At 47.1% G+C, this 23,367-nt stretch overlaps 1 protein-coding gene across 1 annotated transcript in view; it reads right to left on the reverse strand.

Moving 5' to 3' along the window:
• PTH1R (parathyroid hormone 1 receptor) overlaps nucleotides 1-23,367 on the reverse strand; it is a 489,474-nt gene that overhangs the window by 121,035 nt on the left and 345,072 nt on the right. The window contains exon 4 of the mRNA XM_077493522.1: nucleotides 19,499-19,617. Coding sequence (XP_077349648.1) covers nucleotides 19,499-19,617 — 119 coding nt within the window. The remainder of the gene's footprint in view (nucleotides 1-19,498; nucleotides 19,618-23,367) is intronic.

A 23,367-nucleotide genomic window follows, 5' to 3' on the forward strand; every position in this document is an offset into this window, starting at 1 on the left:
CTTCAAACCATGGGTCGAGGGCTGGAGGCTTCAACCCATCCATTACTCTGCAAAGCCTTCGATCTCCAGAACCCAACCCAGCCAACCCAATACTCTACAAATCTTCCGGGTTCCAGAACCCCACACGTGTTTTGCAGGTTTCAGAGGACACTGATAATCTAGCTTGGTTCCCTGCAGAACGTGCATCCTGGAACCCCTCAAGTATGGATGAAAACCTAAGGTGCCACTGAATCCTTACCTCCGGTCTCCAGAAACCAACCCACCCAAGCCAAAACTCTACATAGTCTCCAGGCTACAGGACCCCACATGTGTTTTACAAGTTTCAGAGGACACTGATAATCCAGCTTCCTTCCCTGCAGAACGTGCATCCTGGAACCCCTCACGTATGGATGAAAACCTAAGGTGCCAATGAATCCTTACCTCCGGTCTCCAGAAACCCAACCCACCCAACACTCTACAAAGCCTATCCACTCAATACTCTACAAAGTCTCCGGTCTCCAGAAACCAACCCACCCAAGCCAAAACTCTACATAGTCTCCAGCCTACAGGACCCCACATGTGTTTTACAAGTTTCAGAGGACACTGATAATCCAGCTTCCTTCCCTGCAGAACGTGCATCCTGGAACCCCTCACGTATGGATGAAAACCTAAGGTGCCACTGAATCCTTACCTCCGGTCTCCAGAAACCCGACCCACCCAACACTCTACAAAGCCTATCCACACAATACTCTACAAAGCCTATCCACACAATACTCTACAAAGCCTATCCACACAATACTCTACAAAGCCTATCCACCCAACACTCTACAAAGCCTATCCACACAATACTCTACAAAGTCTCCGGTCTCCAGAAACCAACCCATCCAACCCAAAACTCTACATAGTCTCCAGGCTACAGGACCCCACATGTGTTTTACAAGTTTCAGAGGACACTGATAATCCAGTTTCCTTCCTGTGAGACATGTATCCTGGAGTCCCTCCTATATGGATGAAAACCCTAGTTGCCACTGCATCCTCACGTGACATGGCTTTGCACTATATACATAGTACTCTGAGAATCCTTTGTAATGAATTTAAAGGAGAAGTACAGCCAAAGCTCTTTTGGTTATACTTCTCCTGTGGATCACAGGAGTGCACTTAGACCTGGGCTCCTGTGACCCAAGTTCAGCCGACAGCAGGCTAAAGTCCACTGTTGGCTGATTCATAGAGCCGGTCCAGGCTCTGCAGGGATCCAGACAGGATCTGCACAGATGCCTGACCAGCAGCTGGCTCAGTCTTTCCCCTTTCCGTGGCACAATACGAGGCTGAGCCAGCTGCCCCCCCCCTCCTCTGTCCAGACATCCAGTGAGCACTGGAGGGGCAGAGCAGAGAGCTGGTTGTCCTACAGTAACCACTCTGTGTTTAGAGCAGACCTGGGAACTGAGCAATCAGCGGTCGCTGAGTGCTAATGTTATCGGTGCAGAGTCGGGGAGGGGCAGCTGCACTTTCAATATCTTGAGAGCTTTATTGTCCTCTCTAATTAAAGTTCTAAAAACACGTTTACCCTCACAGGGGTTGTTCAGCATCTCTCCTGACTTCTACCCTAAGCTCTAGTTAACACCAAACTAAAAGGACTGTAAATGCACAATCAGGATGCTGGATGCAAATCATGGGTCCAGGGCTGGAGGCTTTACCCAACTTAATACTCTACAAAGCCTCGGGGTTCCAGGACAACATTAGTTAAAGCGGGAGCCCGCTGGGAGTTCCGCCGCTTTTTTTTTTTAAAAGCCAGCAGCTACAAATACAAAAGCTGCTGACTTTTAAAATAAGGACACTTACCCGCCCAGCGCGCCCGCAATGTCGGCACCCGAAGCCGATCTCTCGATCATCTCTCGGGTGCTGCCGCCGCCATCTTGGGTATGAGAATCAGGAAGTGGAGCCTTTTCGGCTTCATTTCCCGGTTCCCTACTGCGCATGCGCGAGTCGCGCTGCGCAATAAGGATGGACCCGCTGCCTCTGGGATCTGTGCGTTTCCCAGCAGGCAGCGGGGGACTTTCGGAAAGGGGCGTAGATCTACGCCCCTTTCCGCAGAGAGCTATCCCGGAAGTGGGTGCAGATACCTGTACTGTACAGATACCTGCACCCCCCTCCCTCCTGAAAGGTGCAAATTGTGGCGCCGGAGGAGGGGAGGATTCCAATGAGCGGAAGGTCCACTTTAGGGTGGACCTCCGCTTTAAAGTTCTAAAAACACATTTAACCTCACAGGGCTTGCTCAGCATCTTTCCTGACTTCTACTTGCTGTGCCGCTGCTCAGGCTTCAGAGCTAGGCTCTTCCTTGTTTGTTTCCTCCAGACCGTTCTCAAACTCAAATTTTGTTCCCACCGTCTTGCAGTTGCTTGCTGCACTGACTTACACTCTCCGTGGTGGAGCCATCCTGTCTCCCGGGTTGAGCCCTGAGCTATAGTAAGCAACCATACTAAAAAGCCTATAAACACTTGCACAATCAGGATGTTGGATGCCCTCAAGCCATGGGTTGAGGGCTGGAGGTTTCATCCCATTACATCTTTGTTCACGTCTATTGACCATACTCTGCAAAACCTCCGGTCTCCAAAACCCCACCAATGTTTTACAAATTCGAGAGAATACTGATAATCCTGTTTGTTCTCTGTGAGAAATGCATTTGGAACCCCTCACCTTGTATGGATGAGAACCCTAGGTGCCACGGAAACCTCACCATGACATGGCTTTGCACTGTATATACAGTATATGCATAAAATGTATAAGCATTGCCATTTTCAAAATAATTTATCAAAAACCAAACAAGTACAAGTTCATCTTGTAATTATTAATTTATTTAACCCCGCCTTGGTGGAACTACGGAATTTTTTTATATTCGGAGTTTTATTCATGACAACTTTGTATGATTGTATTTACTGTTTTGTTACCTTGTATAATTTTCGACTATTTGACACCAGTTGTCATATTCTGAGACAATTGTATTATTTTTTTTTTTTTCCAAATAACATATTTATTTATATTCAAAGAGTGCATTACACGTCATGCATTACTACAGCATAGTAGAACAGTTAGGACAGAGAAGAGAGGGCTGCAGGGACCACCCATCCAGTGGCCCGTTCCAGTAGGCCCCCCAGGGCCGGCAACTGCCAGCCCGGGGGGGGCCCCCCGCGAACAACCGGGCCGACCCTGTTAGTCAACGAGTGGCGTTGCCCACCTTAGGGTCCAGTAGGGTAGCCCCGCACCCAATGACAATTGTATTATTATGGATATTTTTGTCACTGTATCTACCATTTATTCTGATACCAACAGTATATGTATACTTACAAGCCATTTATGTGGATAAAAATTCCCTCGTTCAGCCTTAATTATCCAATTGCTATCCTGTGCTTCACACAAAGTCCCAACTCCCTTGCTCCCCTCTTCTTGATATAAGGGATGGAAATGCATGACCTTACGGGGTCATGATTTCATTCAAAGTCCCATAGGGATGGACATACGTGACCTTACCAGGTCTAGGTCTTCTAAAAGTCCCTAATTGTCTCCCTTTTTTTTCTTTTTCAAGTACTACATGCTACACATGTGGTCTAAATTCACTTTAAAGGAAACCTTTAATTTTATTTGTCCTTTTACACACTTTAACATGGACTTGACATTGGCCCGGTAGCCCCACCAGCTGCCCTGACATGAATATCTAGTCTGGAAATCAATTTAAGCTGATACCAAACCTTCCAGAAGTGAACACGGTATCATTTGTATTCAGTAAGCTCCGCAACTCATAGCAACCAATCAGAACTTAAACAGCTGATGTCAAGATGGATCCTGATTGGGTGCTATCATGACCACACTTGGCTCTTAACACTTTGCTCCCAGCACTGGTTTTATTAAATAACCCCGGGAAGTGTTATTTTGTAAAACATTTTCTATCTAGGCTATTTAAACCTTACTTAATTTTGCTAGGTTCTTCAGACACTTTAATAAAAATGTACCGAAAAGGAGAAATGCCGAATCATAGGTAAAGGAGGGAGTTGCACAATATTTAGAAACCGCCTCCCGTTGGGAATATATACGGCAGCATGATAAATGAAAACGTTTGAGATGTTTCCAAAGTCGTAAAAGAGGAAGTTTATTTTCTATTAGGGCAGGTTGACCTTGACCGAAACTCACTTCACATCGGCGCGACTCCCTAGAGGGTGCTTTAGCCTACAAACATTCCAGAATTGAATTCTGGTGGGAGAAGGAAACAAAACATGAATATTGCTGTCTGAATAAGTTCTACGACTATTTTTTAGAGTAAAATAATTGCATGGCAGTAAAGTAACCTTAACCCCCATCGTTCTTCATGTTTATTTTATGTAGGAGATTCAAGCAAAGTTTACATTTTTACAATTTCTTAGAATTTATCTTTTTTTCACTGTCTGTTTTTATTTTATACCCTCAAAATCAATACACATCCATGGATCACTTACCAAAGTGAATAAGCAATTTCACTAAACAATGGACAGGCGGCCTTCTCAGAAATCCAACAAATATAAAGGCCGATGAAATGGAGTAGAAAATGTGCAACGTCTCTAGTGCCGCGACCCCTTGATAAAATTTCCCAAGTTGTGGGGACCCCTAACAGTAAAATTATTTTCGTAGAGTGGGTTGCCAGCACCCAAGGCAAGGCAAGTCATTTGCGCCCCTAATCCACGGACATTAAGACCCCATTCACACCTGAGCATTTTGTAGCTTGACGCCTGAAGCTACAAAACGCTGGAGGGGAAAAAATCCATTATTCTCAATGGAGACGGTTCACATCTCCACTCCAAGTCGCCTGAAGCCCTACGCCTGAAGCTCAAACAAGTTCCGGACCCTTTTTTGTGCGCGAATCGGGCTGATTTGGGCGTTTTTCTTCTTTTAACATTGGTGACCTTTTGCCCTGCACAAATTCGCGACAAAACGCTGTAAAAAACGCAGCGAATCGCGGTAAAAAAAACGCAGCGAATCGCCGCAAAAAAACGCTTGAAAGCGCTACGCTCAGGTGTGAATGCAGCCTTAGCGTTCCCTGAGTCCCTTCCACTCGTACAGTATTAAAACCCCTTATGGTACATTTTAGGATTTACCACTCTTTCTCTTTATTCTCCTTTCTTTCCCTTTTATCTCTCTCAATCCTAATGTCTTGTTTTTTTTTTCCCCCCACCCCTCTCTCTAGTCGTCTTTCTTGTTCTTTCTCTTATTCTTTCTCTCCCTTTTTCTTTGTTCCTCCACCTCTATTCCTCTCCCTTCCAAGTATTCCCTATTTTTATTCCTTCTATTACTGGTGGGGGCCATGGGATGAGTGGCAGCGCTGGGGGGGGTCCTGATCAGCCAACTTAAAGTGGTTGTAAACCCTTACAAACCACTTTGACCTACAGGTAAGCCTAGATTAAGGCTTACCTGTAGGTCCAAGAAATTTACCTGAAGACAGCCACCGGGCAAGCCGCAGATCACAGCGATATGCCGCGAGTGTCGGCTCCCGTGCGCATGCGTGGGAGTGACGTCATCGCGGCTCCGGCGAATCACAGCGCCGGAGCAGCCAGATCCACCAAGAAGATGGACGCTCGGAACTACAGGGGACAGCGGTGACTTCGCTGGCTCCTGTGTCAGGTAAGTGACACATAATGGACTACTATGCGATGCGATGCGATGCATAGTAGTCCATTATGCTTTACCTTTGTAGGGAATCAAAGAGGAAGTAACACCCATCAGGGTTTACTTCCTCTTTAAAGTGGTTGTAAACCCTTACAAACCACTTTGACCTACAGGTAAGCCTAGATTAAGGCTTACCTGTAGGTCCAAGCAATATCTCCTAAACCTATATGGTTTAGGAGATATTTGCCCGAAAACGACAGCGGCGCGCAGGCGCACTGAACGCGGCAGTTCCAAGAATGGAGCTGCCGCATTTGTCGACTCCCGTGCGCATGCGCGGGAGTGACGTCATCGCGGCTTCGCCGAATGACAGCGGCGGAGCTGCGAGACACCACCAGCAAGATGGATGCGGCGGACTACAGGGGGCAGCGGCGACTTCGCTGGCTCCTGTGTCAGGTAAGTGACACATAATGGACTACTATGCAATGCGATGCATAGTAGTCCATTATGCTTTACCTTTGCAGGGAAAAAAAGAGGAAGTAAACCCATCAGGGTTTACTTCCTCTTTAAGTGCTCTTGATCAAGGTCATCTGCTGATCTGAGAACTGTAGTGGGGACTTTTAATGGCAACTATAATCACAGGTAGTGTTACTCATTGTGTCTCCGGCTTCACCGTGTCCCCGACTTTGTGGTGTCTCACAGCAGTGACACCTATGCCGAAATCAGGAAATAGGGTCTCCTTCAACCCCTCCCACTTCACATTCCTCACCAGTCAGCTGATCTTCTAGTCTCTGCCCCCCGAGCCATGCCATGAACAGAATCGGCGGCTGCAAAGAGGGTGAGTGGGCGGCCACAGGCTCCAGGAACAGCCCAGCTGGGTGGCCGAGAAAAGGTTGGGAAAGCGGTGTGGGCTTCAGGAACAGCCCAGGAACAGCCCAGGAGCTAACCTTGTGGTGCGATGATCCAGAGGCTTTGTGACATGATGACAGCTTGCAAAAAGGGGATCACTAGGGTTTGTAGCCCATCTCCACTTTTGGGAGCTCTGGTAAAGACCATCCATCAGTCTCCACATCTCCAGTGAGCCCATATCACCTGCCAGGGGGTGCCATAACGGGTCTCAACAGGAGTAACTTTTTGATAAAACCAAACAATGAGTTGTATCTTCAAAACAGAAAACATTTCAAAGGTGCGACCTTCGACATATTACAGGATGCTGATAGCTGCAGTTCTTATTAAACAATCATAAGTAACAGCATCAAATTAAACTCGAGACGGGAGACGGCGAAGTGCGTAGGACACTTCTGTTGGCCTCAGCGTGCAATAAAATGTTTCACCTCCTCCTACGCTCACTTGCATAAAAAATATGCAGTATTCATTATGCACAGAATAATATTGTGCGCTTATTTAAAAAAAAAAAAAAAATATGACAGTGTTCCAGAGGTGTGCATAAATCTGCGCATTGCGATCTTTTGACAATTCCCAAGCGGCCCATGCAGAATGTAAGGTCAGGTGTCTTTCGCTGCTTCCTATGTATTAATGTGGCATTATCCCACAAGCATTGCAATTAATCAATCTTTAGACAAACAACCGACAAGCTGTACGTGCATTCGTGGCGCGGGAATGATAAAGAGGGGTATAGAAAGCACGCCGCCGGTTATTGTGGAAAGCGGTAACGCTCGGGTTTCAAGAGCATGCCGGGGTGATTTGTTAACAGGAAGGCACTGCCGCCTGCGAACAAAGCAATGTATCTAAAGGGTAATTAAAGCTATAAAGCCGTAGAACATATCTTGCGAGGGGGTCAGCGCTTCTCTGGTTGTCTTTATGTGTTATTTCTATAAAGATAGAATAAGTCACATTGGTGGCTGTATTCATGTGCAAGAGAATTTTTGAAAGACAAGAGAAGAGGCTGTGTTTAATTTATATTGAATGATTATATTTAAAAGAGAACTATCATTTTTTTATCAATTAATTACATTTTATTTATTTTTTCGCACATTCACAGTATTTTTTTCGCCACTGGTTGTCCTCATTGTCAGAGGCAGAGATCTGGAGTTGGGCTTCAGGTTTGCAAGTTTATAAACTTATCTTTTATTTGTGGGCACCCTCCTAGTTAGGGTATAGGACAGGGGAGGGCTGGCAGCCTTAGTGCCCATTAAACCACAAATCAGCTCATCACCGTCACCAGTGCCCATCCATGCAGCCTCACCAGTGCCCATCAATGCAGCCTGATCAGTGTCCATCCAAAGCAGCCTCACAAATACCCATCATTGCAGCCTCACCAGTGCTCACCAGTGCAGCCTCATCAGTGATCATCAATGCAGCCTCACCAGTGCCCATCAATGCAGCCTGATCATAGCCCATCAATGCAGCCTTACTAGTGTCTATCAATGCAGCCTCACCAGTGCCCATCAATGCAGCCTCACCAGTGTCCATCAGTGCAGCCTGATCATAGCCCATGAATGCAGCCTCACTAGTGTCTATCAATGCAGCCTCACCAGTGCCCATCAGTGCAGCCTCATCAGTGCTCATCAATGCAGCCTCACCAGTGTCCATCAATGCAGCCTGATCATAGCCCATCAATGCAACCTCACTAGTGTCTATCAATGCAGCCTCATCAGTGCCCATCAATGCAGCCTCACCAGTGTCCATCAATGCAGCCTGATCAGTGGCCATCAATGCAGCCTGATCAGTGGCCATCATTGCAGCCTCACCAGTGGCCATCATTGCAGCCTCACCAGTGTCCATCAATGCAGCCTTATCGGTGCCCATCAATGCAGCCTCACCCGTGTCCATCAATGCAGCCTAATCAGTGCCCATCCAAATCAGCCTCACAAATACCCATCATTGCAGCCTCACCAGTACCCATCATTGCAGCCTCACCAGTGCTCATCAGTGCAGCTTCATTAGTGATCATCATTGCAGCCTCACCAGTGTCCATCAATGCAGCCTGATCATAGCCCATCAATGCAGCCTCCCCAGTGTCCATCAATGCAGCCTGATCATAGCCCATCAATGCAGGCTCACCAGTGTCCATCGATGTAGCCTGATTATAGCCCATCGATGCAGCCTCACCAGTGTCTATCAATGCAGCCTGATCATAGCCCATCAATGCAGCCTCACTAGTGTCTATCAATGCAGCCTCACCAGTCCCCATCAGCTTAGCCTTGTCAGTGCCCATCAATGCAGCCTGAGTAGGATGCTAAGGAAATCTAGTCTGGCTCTGTAGGCAGTGGAGCAGTGGTTGATTGTTTTGGCCTGCTCATTGTTTCCCAAGCTGCTGGTCTGATTATCTCCCCTGCATTCTAGAATATTCCTGATTAACAGTGGAACAAGAGGCAGATACGCAGTCTGAATATTTATGGGGAGTCAGCCAATCCCTGGGGTGGTGTGTGACGGAACAATTGGCACCCCTCTTAGGTGCGCCCCCCTGCCCCCAAACAGTGCCTCCTGCTCTCCAAACCCTTCTAGCAGACCGACAGCTAATACCAGCCCCTTTAGCCCAAGCACCGTACTCAGACAAGATGTTGGGGTAGAATCAAAGGAATGGCTGTTTATTGAACAGAAGTACAGGATTTTATACACTTCAAAAGTAGGTCAGTCACCACATGAACAATAAAACCAAATAGTACCCAAAACATCACACAATGGTTAGATAACGAGCTAAAGTTGACACAAGGCTAATCCCATCATAGGAACCTCTAATGCTGGGTAGACACGATTGGATTTTCCGTCGGAAAAAACTTGGATGCCTTTTTCCAAGGGGATTCCGCTCAAGCTTGGCTTGCATACACACGGTCGCACAAAAGTTCTCGGAACTTTCGACCGCCAAGAACGCTGTCACGTACAACACTACGATGAGCCGAGAAAATTAAGTTCAATGCTTCAGAGCATGTGTCGAATTGTTTCCGAGCACCTTTTTCCATCAGGTTGAGGTCACTTCCTGTGTGCCTCCTGGGCATTTTCTTGCCTTTTTCCATCAGGTTGAGGTCACTTCCTGTGCGCCTCCTGGGCATTTTCCCACCCTTTTCCATCAGTTTGAGGTCACTTCCTGTGTGCCTTCTGGGCACTTTCCCGCTTTTTTCCATCAGGTTGAGGTCACTTCCTGTGCACCTCCTGGGCATTTTCCCACCTTTTTTCATCAGGCTGAGGTCTTTTCATTTGCGCCTCCTGGGCATTTTCCCGCCTTTTTCCATCAGGCTGAGGTCACTTCCTGTGTGCCTCCTGGGCATTTTCCCACCCTTTTCCATCAGGTTGAGGTCACTTCCTGTGTGCCTCCTGGGCATTTTCCCGCCTTTTTTCATCAGGCTGAGGTCACTTCCCGTGCGCCTGCTGGGCATTTTCCCGCCCTTTTCCATCAGGTTGAGGTCACTTTCTGTGCGCCTACTGGGCACTTTCCTGCCTTTTTCCATCAGGTTGAGGTTACTTCCTGTGCACCTCCTGGGCATTTTCCCACCTTTTTCCATCAGGTTGAGGATCACTTCCTGTGCGCCTCCTGGGCATTTTCCCACCTTTTTCCATCAGGTTGAGGTCACTTCCTGTGCGCCTGCTGGGCATTTTCCCACCTTTTTCCATCAGGTTGAGGTCACTTCCTGTGTGCCTCCTGGGCATTTTCCCACCTTTTTTCATCAGGCTGAGGTCACTTCCTTTGCGCCTCCTGGGCATTTTCCCCCCTTTTTCCATCAGGTTGAGGTCACTTCCTGTGTGCCTCCTGGGCATTTTCCCACCCTTTTCCATCAGGTTGAGGTCACTTTCTGTGCGCCTGCTGGGCATTTTCCCACCTTTTTCCATCAGGTTGAGGTCACTTCCTGTGCGCCTCCTGGCCATTTTCCCACCTTTTTCCATCAGGTTGAGGTCACTTCCTGTGCGCCTCCTGGGCACTTTCCCGCCTTTTTCCATCAGACTGAGGTCACTTCCTGTGTGCCTGCTGGGCATTTTCCCACCTTTTTCCATCAGGTTGAGGTCACTTCATGTGCGCCTCCTGGGCATGATTTTCCTGCCCTTTTCCATCAGGTCTTCTGCGCGGGTGCTGGTTGGCGCCCTGAGGCGTCTTTGGCGCATGCTCAGTTGCCACAAATTTCCTTTTACTGCAACACGCTATTGGTGCGTGCGTAGTAAGCCCAGGACTCTTACACCTCGGTTGACTTGGTCTTCACCTTTTCCTTCTAACTAAAGCTCATTAAAAATCCTTGATTGAACTCGGCGAGCGCCTAAACTCAACTAGCGGGAGAACGCTCGATGGTGGCCCTCGTCCTCCGCGGTATTTTGTGGTTGCAGGCCTTTGCTTTGAAGTGCCCGACTTTTGAGGGGATTAGGTAGAGAGAGAGAGTGTGAAATGTTGGCGTGTAATAGTCGGCAACAAGGCGGCACGGCTCCTGGCGCCTTCTGCGCGACGCGGAATTAAAATCCTTTGCCCTTTTCGGAAAGAACAACTTGGAAGCGAGGCTCATCAATCCGGCTTCAAAAAATAGCCGAACGTGCGCAAAATCAATCGCTGGACTCACAGCGGAAGGGTTCAGTTAAGCTTCAAAAGTACTAAAAGTAGCACGAAAAAAAAAAATCCAGGAGGCAAAAATAATCAATACGGCATAAAATGAAAAACTCAACGAAGGCAAAACGCACTTCACAAAGTCCTTGGGAAAAAAAATCAGCAAAACTTTCAAATCTAAAATTCCAAAACAGGCCCGACACATGACTTCTTCTTCAAACGCTACATGAAAAAAAAAAACTAAAGAAGAACTCCAACCAAAAGAAACTCAATAAAAATGAAAGATAAAATAACAAAACCAGCTTTTGCTGCAATCGTCACCTTCAATCCAGAGATTCGCCACCGCAGTACTTTTTTTCTGCCATTAGATGTCGCCAGCCTGATGATCAACATGATTCATCCCACTTTCTCTGAGCCCAGGTCATCTCGGTACAAAAAAAAATAAAAAATCGCTCATTGCTACAAGTGAACTGGAACCTCAAGTCTATGAGAATGTATATAGACCGTCTTAAATAGTGATCCTCTTCTGTGTCACCTCCCTCAGTGATCAGACTGCACATTGTAACTTTGTAGAAGGAGGAGGAGTCATTTCCGCAATCTCCCCTCCCCTAGTGATCAGACTATACACTGTAACTTTGTAGAAGGAGGAGGAGTCATTTCCTCAGTCTCCCCTCCCCCAGTGATCAAAATGCACATTGTAATATTGTAGAAGGGGAGGAGTTATTTCATCAGTCTCCTCCCCCAGTGATCACACTGTACATTGTAACTTTGTAGAAGGAGGAGGAGTCATTTCCTCAGTCTCCCCTCCCCCAGTGATTAGACTGTATGTTGTAATATTGTAGAAGAAGGAGGAGTCATTTCCTCAGTCTCCCCTCCCCCAGTGATCAGACGGTATATTCTAACTTTGTAGAAGGAGGACGAGTCATTTCCTCAGTCTCCTCCCCCATTGATCAGACTGTACAATGTAACTTTGTAGAAGGTGGAGGGGGCATTTCCTTAGTCTCCTCCCCCAGCGATCAGACTGTATATCAGGGATATGCAATTAGCGGACCTCCACCTGTTGTAAAACTACAAGTCCCATCGTGCCTCTGCCCCTGGGTGTTATGCTTGTGGCTGGTGGAGTCTTGCTATGCCTGATGGGACTTGTAGTTCCGCAACAGCTGGAGATCCGCTAATTGCATATCCCTGATGTACATTGTAACTTTGTAGGAGGAGGAGGCATTTCCTCAGTCTCCCCTCCCCCAGTGATCAGACTGTACATTGTAACTTTGTAGAAGGAGGAGGAGTCATTTCCTCAGTCTCCCCTCCCCCCCAGTGATCAGACTGTACATTGTAACTTTGTAGAAGGAGGAGGAGTCATTTCCTCAGTCTCCCCTCCCCCCCCAGTGATCAGACTGTACATTGTAATATTGTAGAAGGAGGAGGAGTCATTTCCTCAGTATCCCCTCCCCCACAGTATAATTCAGGAGCCTTAACATGTTCACAGCCTCTTGGAAGTAAAATGTCTGCCTTCCCGGGTCGGTACAAAGGAATGAAATGTAAATTGTCAGCACACATTTGATAATGATTATATTCGGAGCTCACAGGAGACGCGATTAATATTATGACTGCGGATTTGCGTTGTGGTCGCCACACTGACAGCGAGGATCAATTTTCTGTATAATTAGGCGGAATATTTCCAGGAAGTGATCGGCGTTGGTTGTCGGCGGTTTGTCAGATGTGATATTTGTGTAACAAGCGTGTAATTATAATCATCAGTTCGCCTCTCCATCCCGTGTTTTAATTGGGCGGGGGCGAACGTTGTACTCGAAACCAGCTAAAAATATTCCTCTGATCGCATTGGTTATCACAGCGCCGCATGGAGCGCCATTGTCCCTGGGGAGCGTGGGGGGGAGGGGCATTTGTATTCAGCCCCCTTTACTCTGATACCCCTAACTAAAATCTAAAACCAATTTGCCTTCAGAAGTCACCTAATTAGTAAATAGAGCCCACCTGTGTGTCATTTAATCTCAGTATAAATACAGCTGTTCTGTGAAGCCCTCAGAGGTTTGTTAGAGAACCTTAGTGAACAAACAGCATCATGAAGGCCAAGGAACACCCCAGACAGGTCAGGGGTAAAGTTGTGGAGAAGTATAAAGCAGGGTTAGGTTATAAAATAATCTCCCAAGCTTTGAAGATCTCACGGAGCTCTGTTCAATCCATCATCGGAAAATGGAAAGAGTATGACACAACTGCAAACCTACCAAGACATGGCCGCCCACCTAAACTGACCGGGCCGGGCAAGGAGAGCATTCATCAGAGAAGCAGCCAAGAGGTCCATGGTAACTCTGGAGGAGCTGCAGAGATCCACAGCTCAGGGGGGAGAATCTGTCCACAGGACAACTATTAGTCGTCTCTCCACAAATCTGACCTTTATGGAAGAGTGACAAGAAGAAAGACATTGGAGAAAGAAAGTCATAAGAAGTCCTGTTTGTAGTTTGTGAGAAGCCATGTGGGGGAGGGGGCAGCAAACATGTGGAAGAAGGTGATCTGGTCAGAGGAGACCAAAATTCTACTTTATGGCCTAAAAGCAAAACGCTATGTGTGGGGAAAACTAACACTGCCCATCCCCCTGATCACACCATGAACCGTGAAACATGGTGGTGGCAGCATCATGTGGTGGGGATGGTTTTCTTCAGCAGGGACAGGGAAGCTGGTCAGAGTTGATGGGAAGATGGATGGAGCCAAATACAGGACAATCTTAGAAGAAAACATGTTATTCCGCGTACACGCGACCATTTTTTCCATCAGAATAAACTCTGACGGTCTTTCCGACGGAGTTCCGCTGAAACGGACTTGCCTACACACGATCACACCAAAGCCCATTAGTTTAGAACGTGATGACATACGACGGGACTAGAAAAGGGAAGCTCAATAGCCAGTAGCCAATAGCTGCCCTTGCGCCGTTGTTGGTCCGAAGGAACAGCATACAGACGAGCGGTTTTCCCGATAGGAATTGATTCTGTCAGAAAGATTTAAAACATGTTCTGTTTCTAGGTCCATCAGAAGTCAAAAGCCCCCCACACCATCGGAATATCCGATGAAATTATTCCATCGGACCTTTTCTGCCTGGAAAGTCCGGTGGTGTGTACGCGGCATTAGAGTCTGCAAAAGACTTGAGACCGGGGCGGAGGTTCACCTTCCAGCAGGACAACGACCCGAAACATCCAGCCAGAGCTACAATGGAATGGTTTACATCAGGGGTGTCCAAACTTTTTTCAAAGAGGGCCAGATTTGATGAAGTGAACATGCCGACCATTTTGCCTGACATTCTTTAAACCATTAAAATTCGGTCTAATGCCCCGTACACACGAGCGGACTTTTCGACATCCAAACTCCGACGGACTGAGTCCGGCGGACTATCCGCTCGTGTGTGGGCTGCAACGGACTTTAGCTTCGCAAAAGTCTGACGGACTTTAGAAATGAAGCATGCTTCAAATTTTCCCGACGGAACTCCGCCGGACCCGGTCCCCTTCGAAAAATCCGCTCGTGTGTGTGCTACTCCGACGGACTAAAACCGACGCTAGGGCAGCTATTGGCTACTGTCTATGAACTTCCTACGTCGAATCCAGTCGTACGTCATCACGTTCGACTCCGTCGGAGTTTGGTGTGATGGTGTGTGGTCAAGTCCGTTCGGACGAAAAGTCCGCCAGAACTCCGGCGGAACTCCGCTAGAACTCCGTCGGAAGTCTGTCAGACTTAATCCCTCTCGTGTGTACGGGGCATAAGTGTGTCCGTCCGAGCACTAATACACGGCCCAACAAGAATTCTCTTGCCTTTGTGGCTGTGTGTGGTGAATAGATGAACTCAAGTGTATTATTTGGATACACCGTATTTATTGACGTATAACACGCACCTTCACTTTAAGAGGGAAGCTTCAGGAAAAAAAAAAATTTAAATAAAGAACTGTGAAGCAAAATAAGGGTCAGTGCCCATCTGCAGACACACCATTGCCAGGAATGCAGCACCCACTATTGCCAGGAATGCAGCCCTACCATTGCCAGGAATGCAGCCACCATTGCCAGGAATGCAGCCACCATTGCCGGGAATGCAGCCACCATTGCCAGAAATGCACCCACTATTGCTGGGAATTCACCTACCATTGCTAGGAATGCAACCACCATTGCCAGGAATGCAGCCCCACCATTGCCAGGAATGCACCCACCATTGCCAGAAATGCACCCACTATTGCCAGGAACGCAGCCCCACCATTGCCGGGAATGCACCCACCATTGCCGGGAATGCACCCACCATTGCCGGGAATGCAGCCACCATTGCCAGGAATGCAGCCACCATTGCCAGGAATGCAGCCACCATTGCTATGAATTCACTCACCATTGCCAGGAATGCAGCCCCACCATTGCCAGGAATGCAGCCACCATTGCCGGGAATGCAGCCACCATTGCTATGAATTCACTCACCATTGCCAGGAATGCAGCCCCACCATTGCCGGGAATGCAGCCACCATTGCCGGGAATGCAGCCACCATTGCCAGGAATGCAGCCACCATTGCTATGAATTCACTCACCATTGCCAGGAATGCAGCCCCACCATTGCCGGGAATGCAGCCACCATTGCCGGGAATGCAGCCACCATTGCCAGGAATGCAGCCACCATTGCTATGAATTCACTCACCATTGCCAGGAATGCACCTACCATTGCTGGGAATGCAACCACCATTGCCAGGAATGCAGCCCCACCATTGCCAGAAATGCACCCACGATTGCTGGGAATGCAGCCCCACCATTGCCAGGAATGCACCCACTATTGCCAGGAACGCAGCCCCACCATTGCCGGGAATGCACCCACCATTGCCGGGAATGCACCCACCATTGCCGGGAATGCACCCACCATTGCCGGGAATGCAGTCACCATTGCCAGGAATGCAGCCACCATTGCTATGAATTCACTCACCATTGCCAGGAATGCAGCCCCACCATTGCCGGGAATGCACCCACCATTGCCGGGAATGCAGCCACCATTGCCAGGAATGCAGCCACCATTGCCAGGAATGCAGCCACCATTGCCAGGAATGCAGCCACCATTGCCAGGAATGCAGCCACCATTGCTATGAATTCACTCACCATTGCCAGGAATGCACTCACCATTGCCAGGAATTCACCTACCATTGCTAGGAATGCAGCCACCATTGCCAGGAATGCACTCACCATTGCCGGGAATGCAGCCACCATTGCCAAGAATTCACTCACCATTGCCAGGAATGCAGCCACCATTACCATCAGTGCAGCCATGGAGGAGGCAGGACGAGCGTCAAAGACATCCTACAGGAGAATTTCCTGTTTACACAACGGCCCCTTTAAGAGAAAGTCCCGCCTCCTCTGATGGACAGAACAGTCGTCCAATGGCAGAGATGGGACTTCCTATTACAGCTGCCGTTTAAACAGGAAATTCTCCTCCTGTGTGCACGGCACTCGTCCCGCCTCCTCCCTCTGAGGCAGCCGGACTATATATCTTTTGTGACCCCGGCGCTGGGAGATCGCCGGGGGCCACAAAAGATGTATATGTTTAAATAACCAGGCAGGCTGTTCCAAACCGGACCGCGGGCCACGATTGGCCAGCGGGCTGGACTTTGGACATGCCTGGTTTAGATCAAAGCATATTCATGTGTTAGAATGGCCCAGTCACAGTCCAGACCTAAATCCCATTGAGACTCTGTGGCAAGACTTGAAAATTGCTGATCACAGACGCTCTCCATCCAATCTGACAGAACGTGATGACGTTATTTCGTTATGACGGGACTACGTTCAGGCTAGTGGCCAATAGCTTTGATGTAGGAATTTGATCTGAGCATGCGTGGCACTTTGTCCGATCGGAATTCTCTACACATGATCAGACAAGGTCCGATCAGATCATGTTGTCGGAAAGTTTTACAGCCAAGCTGGAAAACTTGGTCCGTCGGATATTCTGACGGAAACAGTCCGATGGGGCCCACACACGGTCGGATTATCCGACAACACGGTCCGATCGGACATTTTCCATCGGAATCTCCGATCGTGTGTACAAGGGCTTAGAGTCTGTAAAAGACCTGAGACCGGGGCGGAGGTTCACCTTCCAGCAGGACAACGACCCGAAACATCCAGCCAGAGCTACAATGGAATGGTTTACATCAAAGCATATTCATGTGTTAGAATGGCCCAGTCACAGTCCAGACCTAAATCCCATTGAGAATCTGTGGCAAGACTTGAAAATTGCTGATCACAGACGCTCTCCATCCAATCTGACAGAGCTTGAGATATTCTACAAAGAAGAAGAATGGGCAGAAATGTCCTCTCTAGATGTGCAAATCTGGTAGAGACACCCCCAAAAAGACTTGCAGCTGTAATTGCAGAGAAAGAGGGTTCTACAAAGTATTGACTCCGGGGGGCGCCATACAAATGTACCCCCCCCCCCACACTTTTCACATATTTGTGAGAAAATGTTAAACCATTTATCATTTTCCTTCCACTTCACAATTATGCGCCACTTTTTTAGTTGGTCCATCACATAAAATCCCAATAAAATACATTTATGTTTTTTGGATGTAACATGACAGAATGTGGGGAAATGTCAAGGGGTATGAATACTTTTTCAAGGCGCTGTAACTGCCACTCTTTGTAAAACTCCACGGTAATTTTAACCACTTGACCTGTGGAAGGTTTTACCCCTTTCATGACCAGGCCATTTTTCTGCCATTCAGAACTGCGCTACTTTAACTGGTAATTGCACGGTCATGCGGCACGGTACCCAAATGACATTTACAGTATATCCAGTATCACTTGAAGACCCGGCCTTTTCTGACACTTTTTGTTTAAAAGTTTAAATCAGCATTTTTTTAAATTAGTTATAACCCCCAAACATTTTATATATATATATAGTATCTCACAAAAGTAAGTACACCCCTCAGTCACATATTTTGTAAATCTTTTCTTCTATCTTTTCATGTGACAACACTGAAGAAATGACACTTGTCTACAATGTAAAGTAGTGAGTGTACAGCTTGTATAACAGTGTACATTTCCTGTCCCCTCAAAATAACTCAACACACAGCCATTAATGTCTAAACAGCTGGCAACAAAAGTCAGTACACCCCTAAGTGAAAATGTCCAAATTGGGCCCAAAGTGTCAATATTTTGTGTGGCCGCCATTATTTTCCAGCACTGCCTTCACCCTCTTGAGCATGGAGTTCACCAGAGCTTCACAGGTCATCACCGGAGTCCTCTTCCCCTCCCCCATGACCACATCACAGAGCTGGTGGATGTTGGAGACCTTGCGCTCCCCCACCTTCCGTTTGAGGATGTCCCACTGATGCTCAATAGCGTTTAGGTCTGGAGACGTGCTTGACCAGTCCATCACCTTTACCCTCAGCTTCTTTAGCAAGGCAGTGGTGGTCTTGGAGGTGTGTTTGGGGTGGTTATCATGTTGGAATACTGCCCTGCGGTCCAGTCTCTGAAGGGAGGGGATCATGCTCTGCTTCAGTATGCTGACAGCCCTTGTCAGAGGGACATCAGTCCCGCACACGGAGAACCACTGCCGCCTCATCAGTGCTCACCAGTGCAGGCTACCATCAGTGCCACCAACCATTGCCCATAAGTACTGCTAAGCAGTGCCCACCAGTGCCACCTATCAGTGCCCACAAGTGCTGCTAATCAGTGCCACCTATCAGTGCTGCCTACCAGTGTCAACTACCAGTGCCTATCCATGCCCACCAGTGCCCTTCTGTGCCGTCTATCAGTGCCGCTAATCAGTTCCCATCAGTGCCACCTACCTATCAGTGTCAACTGCCAGTGCCTATCAGTGCCCATCAGTGCCACCTATCAGTGCAGCCTCATCAGTGCCTCCTGATTAGTGCCCATCAGTGTGCTGCCTTATTGGTGCCCATCAGTGCAGCCTCATCAGTGCTTCCTGATTAGTGCCCATCAGTGTGCTGCCTTATCAGTGCCCATCACTGCAGCCTCATCCACGCACATCAAAGAAGGAGAAAAAATACCTGTTTGCAAAATTTTATAAACACAATTTTTTTTCTAAATTTTACATCTTTTTTTTATTTTATTTTTTTTTAGCAAAAAAAAAAAAACCCCAGTGGAAATTAAATATCACCAAAAGAAAGCTGTATTTGTGTGAAAAAAATGATAAAACTGTCATTTGGGTAGAGCGTTGGATGACCGCCCCATTTGTCATTCAAAGTGTAACACCGCTGAAAAAAGGGGGTGTATATGTGCCCGGTAAGCAAGTGGTTAAAAAAGCGTCTACTACTTCTCTCTGGATGTGGTATCTGACGCTACTCTGGCCAGCAGAGGAAATCAGAGAATTGTCTGAAATATGACAGCACGTGATCTGAAAATGAAAGAGAAGGATAAATCATCTACGTACCCGTTCTCTGGTCTCGTTGGAGAGGAACTTTGCACACTCGGTGTAGTTCGCCCACGTGCGGTTGTTGCCTGGCACCAGCTCCCAGCTCCCGTTCATGTCACAGCGCCGATGCGCTTGTCCTGTCGGGGGAATGTGAGAAATTAGTTTAATATGAAAGTTAACTTTGGCCCCCGGGAGAGAGGCTTTAAAATGGAGCTTTGGGCTAAAGCAAAAATGACATACAGAGCCTTAAAAAAGTATTCACACCCCTTGAAATTTTCCACATCTTGTCATCTTACAACCAAAAATGTAAATTTCTTTTATTGGGATTTTTATTTTATGTGATAGACCAACACAAAAGTGACACATAATTGTGAAGTGGAAGGAAAATTATAAATGGTTTTCAACATTTTTTACCCCTAAATATTTGAGGGGCATTTGTATGGCGCCCCCCGGAGTCAATACTTTGTAGAACCACCTTTTGCTACAATTACAGCTACAAGTCTTTTTGGGGATGTCTATCTCAAGCTCTGTCTGATTGGATGGAGAGCGTCTGTGATCAGCAATTTTCAAGTCTTCCCACAGATTCTCAATGGGATTTAGGTCTGGACTGTGACTGGGCCATTCTAACACATGAATATGCTTTGATCTAAACCATTCCATTGTAGCTCTGGCTGGATGTTTTGGGTCGTTGTCCTGGTGGAAGGTGAACCTCCGCCCCGGTCTCAAGTCTTTTGCAGACTCTAAGCCCCGGTACACACGGTCGGAGATTTCGACAACCAAATCTGTCCGAAACTGTTGCATACACACGGTCGGACTAAGTTGTCGAAAAATCTGATCGTTCAGAACGTGATGACGTAATTTCGTTACGATGGGACTATGTTCAGGCTAGTAGCCAATAGCTTTGATGTAGGAATTTGATCTGAGCATGCGTGGCACTTGGTCTGATCAAAATTCTCTACACATGATCGGAGTATGTCCGACCGGAGCAGTTGGTCGGGAAATATTTCCAACAAGTTGGAAAATTGGGTCCGACGGATATTCCGACGGAATCAGTCCGATGCAGACCACACACACAGTCGGATTATCCGACAACACGGTCCGATAGGACACATTCCGATGGATTCTCCGACCGCGTGTACAAGGGCTAAAAGCTCACACACACTATAAGAAATTTGGACCAACATTTACGTCCAAAGAATTATCGTACGATTTTTGTATAGCGTGTACACAACTTTCAAAAGCCGATTCACACACATAGGTTGGACTTGATGGACTTGTGTCTTTTTTCAACCTCAGCTACTTTGTAACTATGATTCCGAATTTTCGTACGATAATTCCCAAAAGGACAAACTCCAAAAATGTTCTCGTACAGGAACAGAACAAACGATTTTCGTTTAATGTGTACCATTTTCGCATGATTTTCGTACAAGAAAAATCAGAAAAGAGAGACTGTGCATGATCAGAAACAATAAACAACAACAAAAAGCCTTTGTCGTACGAGAGTTTTGATACAAATTTCATTCATCGCTCCCGAATTGCTGTAAAACAATGAGGGAAAGTCAGATGACCGTTCGCCCGATTTTCTTATAGTGTGTACCTCACTTAACAGGTTTTCTTCTAAGATTGTCCTGTATTTGTCTCCATCCATCTTCCCATCAACTCTGACCGGCTTCCCTGTCCCTGCTGAAGAAAAGCATCCCCACCACATGATGCTGCCACCACCATGTTTCACGGTGGGGATGGTGTGTTCGGGGGATGTGCAGTGTTAGTTTCCCCCACACATAGCATTTTGCTTTTAGGCCAAAAAGTAGAATTTTGGTCTCCTCTGACCAGATCACCTTCTTCCACATGTTTGCTGCCCCCTCCCCCACATGGCTTCTCACAAACTACAAACAGGACTTCTTATGACTTTCTTTCTCCAATGTCTTTCTTCTTGTCACTCTTCCATAAAGGGCAGATTTGTGGAGAGACGACTAATAGTTGTCCTGTGGACAGATTCTCCCCCCTGAGCTGTGGATCTCTGCAGCTCCTCCAGAGTTACCATGGACCTCTTGGCTCTTCTCTGATGAATGCTCTCCTTGCCCGGCCCGGTCAGTTTAGGTGGACGGCCATGTCTTGGTAGGTTTGCAGTTGTCCCATACTCTTTCCATTTTCCGATGACGGATTGAGCTCCATGAGATGTTCAAAGCTTGGGAGATTTTATTATAACCTAACCCTGCTTTATACTTCTCCACAACTTTATCCCTGACCTGTCTGGTGTGTTCCTTGGCCTTCATGATGCTGTTTTGTTTGTTCACTAAGGTTCTCTAACAAACCTCTGAGGGCTTTACAGAACAGCTGTATTTATACTGAGATTAAATGACACACAGGTGGACTCGATTTACTAATTAGGTGACTTCTGAAGGCAATTGGTTCCACTAGATCTTAGTTAGTGGGATCAGAGTAAAGGGGGCTGAACACAAATGCCCCCCCCCACACTTTTCACATATTTATTTGTTAAAAAAAATGAAAATCATTTATCATTTTCCTTCCACCTCACAATTATGTGACACTTTGTGTTGGTCTATCACATAAAATCCCAATAAAATAAGTTTACGTTTTTGGTTGTAACATGACAAAATGTGGAACATTTCAAGGGGTATGAATACTTTTTCAAAGCACTGTAAATGTATAATAATAATAGTGTGTGTGTGTGTGCGGGGGGGGGGACAATAGAGTGTACATTTTTGTTTATTAAAAAATCATACAAACATACAGCTTATTAATAAAAACATAAACAACTAAACAAAAACAAACGTGCTTACATCAGCAAGAAAAAAACAAAAACGTTTCCTGACAAGATAATATAGAAAGAAACATATTTTAATGACAACAAAAAAAGAGACTACAAACCCCGAACCTCAATTTAAACACAATCCAGGCTAAAAAACATTGAGATTTAGTCACCATCAGGATGTGATTCCAAAACCCCACCCATTAACCCCTCCCCCCACATCATTCACTACAACTTCCACATCATTCACTACAACTTCCACATCATTCACCTTGCATTCTGCACCAGCCACGCTCATTCCCTTCCCGCCTCCCCTCTCCCCCACCATCATCCAATCCACCCCTTTACTCCACCCCTTGGTGTCCCCCGACCTCCAGCCGCACTTCTGCCATGCTGAGGAGGAGGGGTTGGCACCACCATACACGCTGGTCCAGCACCCTCCACTGCCTTCATTACACTAGGAGAAACACAATAGGTGCAGACACAGACTTGACAACCACACTTTTTGACACTGACTGGGAGACCACAGACTGGGGGGGACACTGACACCACAGACGGCCTCACAGACACAGATTCTGAGGGGATAGAGACACTAGGATTCCCTGGTACAACCTCCGCCAACCCAGACTCTTCTCTATCCAGATGGAAGAATTGCTGCACTAGCTCTGGCTTATTGTGCAAAGCCTCAGGGCACCGGCTATAAGGGTGACCAACCTTATCACATAGGTTACATTTAATGATGTTACAGTCCCTTGCCAGATGCCCCAGTTCCCGGCGCAAAGAGCACTTCTGTTCCGGACAGTTAGAGAATTAATGTCCCTAGACTCCACATTTATGGCACACTTTAGGTTGAACAGGTTAGAAGACAGTAATCCTATCTCTACTAATAAAGGCAGAGGAGGGCAAATGCTGGACCACATTCCCACACACACGCAACCTCATTGACACCGACCAGCCACCCGTCCAGATTCCTCTATCATCCACAATCTTTTTTTTAGGGGACACAACGTTTCACCAGACCTTCTCAACCAGACCCATAAATCCTCAGGGGGTATAGAATCATCCCTTGTCAGGATAGTCAAATTTTTTATCAAGGGCTGACGTGAGATTACCT

Source organism: Lithobates pipiens, unplaced genomic scaffold (assembly GCF_037356315.1).
Source record: "Lithobates pipiens isolate NorthernLeopardFrog02 unplaced genomic scaffold, aLitPip1_a1.2 Scaffold_19, whole genome shotgun sequence".
Lineage (NCBI taxonomy): Eukaryota > Metazoa > Chordata > Amphibia > Anura > Ranidae > Lithobates > Lithobates pipiens.